Raw genomic sequence first — 10,192 nt, 5'->3', positions numbered from 1 at the left:
AGGGGGTTTTCCTAGGGGCCCGTTCTCCCATGCCTTCCCTCCCCCAAACCCATGTAGGGTCCCACCCTGCCCACCACCCTGTGTCCAAGCCTCTCCCTGGGGTTCAGGCGTGTGTGGTTCAGTGAGGTCACTGACCAGGCAGCGGGTCCCTAGGAGAAGGGTGCGGGGTGCCCCCCTCCGTCCCTCAGATGAGGCCCTGTGGCCCCAAGCCACAGCGGCTCTCCTGATCCCGGCCCAGCCTGCGCCTCACCGGACCCACAGACCCGATCACCAGGGTCACCCCGGACCCACCTGCTCTCTGTCAATGTGGCCAGCTCCACCCCCCCGGGTTCTAACGACTCTGACCCGACCACTCCCTGCCAAAGGAAGGGGTGCCTTCGGCACCCTAAAGCAGCCTGGGGGGATCCCCACCAGCCCCGCCCTACTCCTGCAATAAAAGGGAGCTTTGGGCCTAGCGAGACTTCAAAGCGGCAGAGGCCCGGGTCAAAGGTAGAGCTGAGTAATCTCAGCAGATTCTCCGGGCTGGGGGCCCTGGGGGGCGTCCTTGTTCCTCCCAAGGGCGGCCCTCATAGCACCGTAAACAGAGGCGGGCAAGGCCTCAGGCCCGGCGGGGGGGGGGGGGGGCCCCCCCGGGGCCTACAGCCCAGCAGGGACACCACTCAATCTCCCACCACTTCCTGGGGCAGCCATGCTGTCACCCCACCGGTGTGTTGAGGGATGCGCCCAGCCCACCCAGAGGGTGGGGAGCAGTGCCATCACAACAAGGCAGCCTGATGCCAAGCACATGTCCTGAGCCCTGAGACGGGGTGGGCCGAGCCCCTCCCCCAGCACGCACCCCAGACCCTCATGCCTCTGCCAGTCTGCAGCCCCCAGACCTCAGCCTCCCAGCTGAGTGGCCCTGCCTGGCCGCCCGCCTGTGCCTGCCGCCTGCTGGAAGCTCCCTGCCTCACGAGGTGCCTATGAATTGCTTTGGCACAGAGGTGACCCGGCTGCAGGCCTCTGGCCCCACCCTACAGAGGAGGGGGTGGAGTCCAGGAAGAAGTGACCACAGGGGCCAGACCTGCTGGGTCCCACCCATGCCCCACCTTCACCTGGGAAACGGGGGCCTGAGGGCATGGAGAGGGCACCCCCAACGCCAGATACACAGCACTGCTTTATTCGTTAAGTCCACCTGCCCTGAATCAGGTTTTCCAGCAAGGTCCGACCGGAGCTGGGAGCGCGATCCAGCCCCTGCAAGGGCACGCCTACCAGGGACACTGCCCCTCAGGGGGCAGCCAGCGTCCAGATCTTGGCGGGGTTGGAAAATTCCAGTAGTGGGGAGGGGCTGGGGTAGACAATCTTTATTATGTTCAGAGTCTAAGGAATTTTTTATACAAAAATAAGTCTTCATATTACCGGTATCCCTGGGCAGTTCAAATGAATGTGTAAAAGATCGATGTTCTGTGTCCTTTATAAAATCCTCTCCCGTTCAAAACTCTCGGTGTTGGTGCCCTGGCCCCATCCGGGTGGAGAACCTCTGGGGGAAGGGGTGGTCTGGGTCTGAGGAAGCCGCTGCCAGCGGGGCAGGTTCAGGCCGGGGACCGTTTCCCCAGCGGCACTTGGTCAGGCTGGACCGCCGGCAGACACCAGGCTCGGTGGTGGCTTCGCCCGCCGGGACGGTGGGCCCGAGGCGCGGGCGGCCCACTTTGCTCCTAGGTGATGAGCGCGCTGGCCGCTCGGTGTCCAGGGCTTCGGCTGCTGGGAGGGGAGGGGAGGCGAGGGGAGGGGAGGGGAGGGGAGGGGAAACGGGGACGCGCATTAGTTCGGGATCCGGCCCTGCCCCCGCCAAACCCCACAAGCGAAGTTTGCAGTTTCGTTTGCTTGGTTGGTTTTGGAGCTCGAGTCCGTGGGTGCCTCGGATTCGGTCTGCGCCCGGACCGGGGCGGGGGCGGGGCGGGCGCTCTGAGCCGCAGTGAGTCAGGGCTCCGCACCCGCCGACTCATTTCTGCCACTCGGCCCGGGCGCGCGATTTGCAATGCAAAGTCACCCCGCCTCCCAGCGCCCAACTCTGCCCCGGGATCAGCGTGCGCTCGGGGCCTCACCCGCCCGAGGGCCCCCCTCCCTGCTCCCCCTTCGGCGCGGCAGCGGGAGGAAGTTTTGCAATCCCGGACAAACAAACGCCTGTCTTGCACAGGCTTGACAAAGTTTGGGGAAAATGAAGAGTGAGCGAAATCGAAGCCCTCACCCGGGCCTGGCGCTGGGCTCGGCTGCTCTCGGGGGTGCGTGCGGCGGGGCTGTCCCCTCCACCCCGCCTGGCTGCCCCTGCTGCGACCCCCGTCTTCCCCGCCGCCGGAGGTTACCTCGGGGACAGGGCGCTCAGTAGCCCCCTAACCAGCTGGAGAAGTCGAGCAGCTCGCGCTCCACGGGGCTAAGCGCGCCCTCGCAGCCGCTGTCGTCCAAGGAGTAGGCGGAGCGCGGCGAACCGGGCTCCGAGCTGCCCCCGCGGCCCGGGGACGACGAGGCGCAGGAAGGCGAGGCGGCGGCGGCGGCGGCGGCGGGGGTCCCGGGAGGCCCGCTGGGTGCGGGGGGCCGCGCGGCTGTTGGTGCCAGCAGCCCCTCGGCCAGCGCGGCGCGCACGGCATCGTGCTCCGCCAGCAGGCGTTGCAACGCGCGGATGTACTCCACGGCTGAGCGCAGTGTCTCCACCTTACTCAGCTTCTTGCTGGCGCCGCCGTGCGGCACGTGCTGCCGCAGCGCCTGGAACCCCAAGTTCACCAGCTTCACGCGGTTGCGCTCGCGCTCATTGCGCCGCGCCACGGCCGCCGCGCCGCCCCCGGTCTCCGATGCGCCGGGCCGTCGCCGCCGGCTGCAGCGCAGCAGTGGTGGGGATGTGGGTCGCCGCCGAGCGGCGCAGCCGCCGGAGACACCAGGCACGGGGGGCGCGGGCCGGAGCAGTGCGCCGCTGTCCATCGCGCCCGCATCCACTCGCCGCGCGATTCCTCCGAGTCCCCGCGCGCAGCAGGTGGGGCGGACAGAGGAACGGGAGTCGGTGGGAGGCCGATACAACCCCGAGAGGGCCCCGGGCGTTGTGCGGAGCGATTCGCCAAGGTACGCGTCCCGGGTCGTCTGGGGCCCAAGGAGAGCGGGGCGCAGGGGGCCAAGAGGTGGCAGGCCGTGCGCGCCTGGGAGCGTGGGGCGCTCGTGTCCCGCGCGTGCGGCCGGACGCTCCCCAGGTCTCCCCAGCGCGGCGCAGGCGGTTTGGTTTTAAATGTATAGATAACCCTCCTCCGCGCCGCCGCCGCCTCCTTTCTCACGCCCTCCTTCCCTCGCCTCGCCCTTCTGCCACGCTTCGCCCTCCCCCTTGCGCATACAAACCTGCAAACACCACGCCGCCGTGAGCGCGTCCCCCACCCCGTCCTCCCCGGGCGGAGTCTGCAGGTCCCCAGCGGGCCCCCAACTCCCAACAGGTGCTCAGTGCGCCCCCGAGACGCAGTGCGCAGGTCCCGTGTGCGCCCCTCACCCCCGCCCGACCTCCGGGCGCTGTCTGCAGGTCCCCGGTGCGACCCCCGCCACCTCAGCCGCGTCCACAGGTCCCGCGTGAAACCGTCGGGGACCCTCATCCCATCCCACGCGTAGCCCACTGTCCCCGGAGCTGTTGATCTTTCGCACGCGCAGCGCGCGCCTTGGGGAGGAGGGCGTGGCCTCGAAGGAGGCGCGGCCGTCCCGGAGGCGCGCGAGACCCCCGAGGGCAGCACGCGCCGCGCCTTGGGGCCCCGCGCCCCCCACCCCACCCGACCCGCGTCCCTGGGGGCGGGGGCCGGGGTGTCAGCCAATCGCCGGCCGGCAGGCCGGCCAATCGCGGAGGGCGCGGCCCCACGCCCCGCCCCCGGGAGGAAGCGCGTACGCCCGGCGCGTGGCTCCCCGAGCGTCGCTAACAAAGCTTGGTGCTGCCAGGCCGCTCCCCGCGCCGCCGGGGTGGCCCGCTCCCCGCAAGCACGCTTGGTCCCTGGCCGCCCACCTACGTGTTCCTCTGCGGGCAGAGGGAGAGGGTGATGCGCGCTTGGGGCAGGGCGGGATTGGAGGCGTGGCGTGCTGGGGTGGGGAGTTCAGGCTCCTGGGACGCCTTCCACCATCCCTGCACGCACACCCTTTCCTTTGCCTGTGGTTTTCGTGTGCCCCCGGGCTTGCGGAGGCTGGAAGCCCAGGGCCTGGAGGTTTGCACTGGCCCCTGAGGCCCCGGGCGGCCGTCAGCCTGGCCCCGCGGCGTCTTCCCTTTAGCATCTCTCCCCCCGGCCCCCCACAACCTTCCCCCACGTTCTGCCTCTCTGGCCTCTTAGGCTCCTGCCTGCTCACCCTTGGTGCCAGCCCGCTATCGTGGCCCTCACTCCTTTTTCCCTCAGTGCCACCCTTCTGGCTTCCTCTGCCCCCCGCCCCTGCCCCGCCCCTGGCTGGGGTCTCGCTCTCTCTCCCCAGACCAGGGACTGAGATTGGGCTGCCAGGGGAAGAAAAGTTTCCGGACAGCTGCCCCACACCAGGGCAGAGACTGGTCTCCCAAGGGAGGAGGGACAGGAGAGTTTCTCCCTGACAGATGGGAAGACATTTAGGGACAAGGACCACGGAAGTGTGCAGCATGCACCCTCAATGGAAAGGTTTGTTCTGTCCCACGGCAGGGGCATGCCCGCCAAGTGGCTGTGCCCTCAGGAGGCCGCGGCGCGCTGGTTTTTGCGCAAGGTGACCAGATCCTCCTGGGACAGGTCTGCTGGGAAAGGAGTTCTGCCAGGAGCCACTTCCCGTCTGGCTGGGGAGAGGCCCTGGATTCCTCCCCAGGGAGCCCCCCCCCCCCCCCCCAAGGCCCCAGGGCCTTGTGGGCGTCCACTGGCTCCAGTTACTCTGCAGGATCTCCTGGCAGGTCGGTTTGGCCTTCCTGCTCTGGGGCAGGACCTAGAGGCTAGCACCTGCCTGGAGCCAGGTGGGGACGGGCCCCATTCGTCTCGGGAGGAAGTGACTCAGTGAGGACCCAGACTGTGTCTGCAGTCACACCTCTGGCCAGCGCAGCAATCCAGGTCGAAGTCAGGGCCCAGACCCCTGACTCCAAGTGGCCCAGCCATCCTCCCTGTCCGGGACAGAAGGCTTGGCTCGTGCTCTCTCTCCAGAGCCCCTCTGCCCTTCCCTGACAGTCAGCAGCCCCCAGCCAGAGACGAAAGCAGGTCGAAGCTAGGAAGGAAAACCCCAGAGGCCCGCAATCCGGCTCCTGACAGCCCTCGCCTGGACTTGTGTTCAGCCTCTGGGGCCGGGAGACCTCCACTTACCTGTCCCCACGCGACAGACTCCCCAGGTTCTGGCCGCCTTCCCAACGATTTCTCATTTCTGAGGACTCTGGTGGTGCCTCTGCTGGCTTGGCCTGCCGCCTGCTGCGTGGCCGGGTCTCCACGTGGCCCTCATCCTGCCCTTCCCAGCTGGGCTCCGATTGCCAGAAGACAACCTAAGAGAACGGGGTTTCTTTCTGAGATGGTGCAGCTGTTTTAGAATGGACTGGGGGGGCGGGGGGCGCCTGGGTGGCTCAGCCGGTTGAGCGTCCGACTTCGGCTCAGGTCACGATGTCACGGTCCGTGAGTTCGAGCCCCGCGTCGGGCCCTGTGCCGGACCACGGCCACGCGTCTATGTGGACGGGCCACGGTTTGTTTATCCGTTTGTCCATCGTGGACACTTGGGGTGCCTCCACGTTTTCAGGGTTGTGAATAACGCCGCTGTGAACGTGTACACGCACGTCTCTCCAAGACCCTGCGGTCACTTCTCCTGGGGGGACGTCCAGCATTAGGATGGCTGCTCACGTGGTAATTCTACGTGAAGCGTCCTGAGGAACCTCCACGCTGTATCCACAGCCGCTGCCCCCTCTTAAGTTCCCACCGATGGCACGGGAGGGTTTCTGATTTTTCCACGTCCTCACCAACGCTCCTCACTTTCTGGGTTTTGTAATAAGTTTTTGATGGTAGGTAATGAGTGTGCATTTTGTTTTATTTTGTTTTGTTTTTGACCACCTAAAAGCGTGAAAACTATTCTCAGCTTGCGGGCAGTCATTGGAGCTGCGGGGCTGTGTGGACTCCCTGGGCCGTCCCCATCGTGAGATTGGACTGGGCCGTGTGGGGGCTACAGCAGAGGGGTGACCACAGCCTGGTTTGGTCCGGGCTCCCCACTCGCCCCGCACACAGCTGAGGCTGCTGCCTCGCTTTACCTCAGCCCTCCAGAGGTTCTGGCCTCCCAGTTACGTTCTCTGGGTCAGGTCATGGGTTGGGAGGCTGGGAGCCCAGCTGGGCCAGGCTGGCACCTTCCCCAAGCACACAGATCAGGCTGCAGCCCTCTCCTGTGCCCCATCTGTGTGTTCAGGTCACTCGGGAGCCAGGAGCCTTCTGGAATCGGCTGCAGGGGAAGCAGGAGCTGTGGGAAATGAAATACATCCAGATGCTCAAGCTTTGGGTCCACTGATGCACCATCAGGGCTCTCCAGAGACACAGCGGTAGGAGTCACAGACTGACTCCCGTGCTCAGGAAGCCTGGGATGCCCCACCGTGTGCCGTCCGCAGGCCGGGGGCCCGGGAAGGCTGGTGCTGTGGCTCAGTCCGAGCCCGAAGGCCGAGAACCAGGGAGCCGGCCGTGAGAGTCCCAGTGTGAGGGCCGGAGGAGACGAGAGGAGACGTCCCAGCTCAAGGGGGGAGGCAGGAAAAGGGGCAACTTCCCCCTTCCTCCGCCTTCTGGTCTGCCCGGGCCTCGAGGGGAACCCGGTGAGGTGCCCCCGCACTGGGGAAGGCTGTCTGTGGTCCTGAGTCCACGGATGCCAGCTCGTGTGTCCAGGGACGCCCTCCGGACACCCCCAGAAGTGATGTCCAGTCCGGGCCCCCTGCAGCCGGTCGCCCTGACGCACAACACTAACGTCTTATCAACCTGGCACCTGTACCATTTCTTTAAGCCACACTGAATGTGCGAATAAAGACACTGACGAGCTCATAATTCCACTGGGAGGCTAATTCCTAAATACTGGGACGTGAAATTAACAGCCCTCAGTCCTTAGGACAGGAAGTCAATATATCTTATGCTTCGTGATAAGGGGACAAGAGAGGAGAGAAAACAAACACGCACATTCCCAGGAATCAGGAGGAAATGCTCGTGACCGTTACAGTCCTCACTTTTAGGTCCTGTGGTCATCGCTGGTGTTTGTAGCTCCCTTCTTCCACTGCCCCCTCTGCCTGCACTCCCTGTGCCCTCAGCAAGCACCCCGGATGGTTGTGGTTCTTAACCTGGTGGAGCGACTCAGCGCTTCCTTCCTGGAGGGTCTGGACCATTGCTGGTCCTCCCTGGGTTGGGCCGTCGCAGTTTTCCATCCACCTCAATCCCAGGGGTGGTACTGCTAAGAGACGCCCATAGGCTCTGCTGTGTTCCAGACACGCTCTTCCTTCCTTACCCCCACTGTGGAGCAGCGATCCCGTGTCCCCTGGTTGTCAGGATCAGTCACTCCCGACGACACCATACCTCCCTCCCCTGCCTGTTGATTCAGGGGCATGAGGGGCCCAGGGTGGCCAGGTGGCAGTCTGAGCGGCCAGTCCAGTGGAACCATCGTTGTGTCTTCTGATGGAAGACCTCCCTCTGCGGCCAAGACCTTAGGCAGTGAGCATAAGGTCGCGGGGACGGGACGCAAACATTTTGCTAGTGGGTCACTGGTAGTGAGTGGGGCCCCTGCCGTTTCCACCCCTTGACTCCTGGGCCCGTGAATCCTGGCTCTGGGAGACACAGCCCCGCATGCTGGACACTGACTCAGAGCACGCACGGCCTTCAAGAGAAGCCTGTCCCAGCCCTGGCGGGCATTGCCACCTCACTGTCATGGAGCCACTGTTCTGTCATGGCAGCTGCCACAGTTGGCGGGAGCCGTGGCGAGACCCACCATGTGAGCGTGGACCCAAGGCCACGCTTCGTTTGCGGTGGAGCGAGTTTCTGGGTCCAAGCTCTGCTGGCGGAACACCACGATGGCAGATGAGGCATCCTGGGAGTCCACGATGTCATTTGGCGGAACACAGCGTACACAGAAGGCAGATCTGTGTCCCGAAAGAGTGTCTCTTCCAGTAGGGACAGCCCTGCCCTTTCCGTGACGGAAGCTGTGAGGTGCGATCCACCTGCCGGCAGGTGGCTGGCCGGTCGCCCCGGGAATGGTGCCGCGTGAGGGCTCCGTGTGGGTCTCGGCCGCTGGCACACTGGACAGGCGCTGGCCCACTGCAGCCCCTCGCTGGACATCCCTGAAGGGCCCGGGGAGGGGACATCCTCCCGGGGAGCAGAACCGTGGGCAGCACACCCGGCCGTGCCCTCTGCCCGGAAGGAGGAGGACCGGACGTGAGGTGACGCACCGATTCGTGGGCCGTGGCCAGTCCGGCTGGAGGGTTAGGGACTTGGAAGGACCGCGACTGGGAAACCGATGACAAGGGAATTTGGGGAAGAGGCACGTGGCCGGGCAAAGCTGTGGATACTTGTGCCCCGAGTGAATGCCCACCGAAGCGGGAGCTCGGCAGAGGGTTTCACAATCAGGTGGGTAGGATGACCCACTCCGTGGATGCCAGCCAGCCCCTCTCCCCCACCAGCCCTGCCCACTGGGCCGTGAACAAAGGGGCCGTGGTGGCAGAGAGGGAGGTGATGTGTGGCCCAGCAGCACGGACTTCACCCGCCAAGGCCGGCTGGCTGCCCAGGGCTCCGAAGGCACCTCTGTCCACACTGGCACTTCAGGCCCCATCGGCTGTGCGGGCCCCACTGCACAGAGCTTGCACGAGCCTGCACCTACCCCACAGCCGGCTCTTATTCTGGGCCCCCCTCAAACCTGGCAGCTCTCGGGGGCCCTCGGCAGTGGGCCACAGTAACACCCCCACATGTCCAAAGAGGTCGACCGGGCTCGGTGCCTCTGTTTTGGCCGTAGGAGAGGCCGGGCCCGACGATTTGTCCTCCACGGTAGATGACGCATCTCGACATGCCCCGCACCCCGGGGCCCTGAAAGTCTTGCTGGAGTAGCAGGCCCTGAACTTCTGTCCGATTGAGGTCCCACCGTCTGGCGTGAATGTGCCGTGCCACCAAGTCCCGGGCGGGTCTCACCTCTTGCTCACTGGGTCCCACAGCGGGATGGCACCGACGTGATGCAGCAGCGTGATGGCGTGGGGACGGGGATGGGGAAGGGGACAGATGTCCGCGTGAGTCCGGCTGTGACACAGGCCGGGTCTGCCCCTGTGGGGGGCAGGGGTGGTGCACTGCAGCCTTTCCAGCTGAAAGCAAACTGCCTCTGGCGGCCTCCCTGACGGGGACGGAGGAAAAGGCAGTGGCCTGGTCAATGGCTGCCCGGCAGGTGCAGGGGCCTTGACTTCCTCCAGCAACGAACCCACCTCGGGTACAGCCCCGGAGTCACCACCTCACCGCGCTCACGATCATCGGCTGCCACCCGCCCTCCAGGACCCTCCTGCCTCCCGCACGGGCCCCGGCCGGCAAGGGGGATGGGGGCATGCCGGGAATCACCACCCGCGGCCCTCAAGTCCCAGGTGGAGGCTCAGCGTCTACACGGCCCCCAGGCACTCGGCGTTGCTGTGTGTGGACTCTCGTCCTGGGGCCACGTGGTTCTAGAGGCTCCCCTGGGCCTGTCCCGCCACGACGGCCCTCCCTCCACAGTCGGGGAGCCCACGTGGGGAGCTGCCAGCTGCCGAGCATGTCAACTCCCATTACGCTTCCGGGAGCTGGAGAGGAGGCCGCGCGCCGGGGGGCGGGGGGGACCCGCTGGCCCCAGTGCGAGGTGGCCCCGGGCTAGAAGTCCGTGGGCCCCCGTGAGCCCCGACAACTGGTTACAGGGGCATCTGGGGCCTCTGGGAATCGGGGTCAGACCAGAGCCAGGGCCCCGTGCCCCCCAGAGCCTGCTTCTTTCCCTCCCCCGGGGCACCGTTGTCCTGGTAAACGCTGCAGGTCCTTTGCGGAAGGCGGGGACAAGGTGGCCAGTGGACGTGTGCAGCCGTGCCCGGGGTCCTCCCTCCAAGCACGGGGTCTGGGGCCGTGAACTGGCTCTGGTCTCAGAGCTGACCCGGGGCGGGGGGGGTTGGGGGGGGGCGGGCGTCTCTCTTGTCGGGATTCAGGTGGGACGTTTGCCCACTTGACCCAGGGCGTTTCTGCTCATACGATCGAGTGTGGATTCCGTGGGCATCCCG

General features: G+C 65.9%; 1 protein-coding gene across 2 annotated transcripts; it reads right to left on the bottom strand.

Annotated features, from left to right (window-relative positions):
• Positions 1 to 1,141: 1,141 nt before the first annotated feature.
• ASCL2 (achaete-scute family bHLH transcription factor 2) lies at positions 1,142 to 3,473 on the bottom strand. 2 transcript variants are annotated; one of them, XM_042905970.1, is made up of 2 exons: positions 2,340 to 3,473; positions 1,142 to 1,737 (listed from the first exon to the last, which is right to left on the bottom strand). In XM_042905970.1, exon 1 carries the CDS (start codon positions 2,947 to 2,949, stop codon positions 2,356 to 2,358), a length of 594 nt encoding a protein of 197 aa, XP_042761904.1. In that variant the 5' UTR covers positions 2,950 to 3,473; the 3' UTR covers positions 1,142 to 1,737; positions 2,340 to 2,355. The 2 variants fall into 2 exon arrangements, with proteins under 2 accessions (XP_042761904.1, XP_042761905.1); XM_042905971.1 differs by having other exon boundaries at positions 1,142 to 1,734.
• Between the last annotated feature and the right edge of the window lie 6,719 nt (positions 3,474 to 10,192).

This window comes from Panthera leo, chromosome D1, assembly GCF_018350215.1.
Source record: "Panthera leo isolate Ple1 chromosome D1, P.leo_Ple1_pat1.1, whole genome shotgun sequence".
In the NCBI taxonomy this organism is placed as follows: Eukaryota; Metazoa; Chordata; class Mammalia; order Carnivora; family Felidae; genus Panthera; species Panthera leo.
This window is presented reverse-complemented; position numbering and strand designations above follow the sequence as displayed.

Coding starts and splice junctions, on each gene's coding strand:
- ASCL2 (XM_042905970.1), bottom strand. CDS start 2,949: ATGGACAGCGGCGCACTGCTCCGGCCCGCGCCCCCCGTGCCTGGTGTC.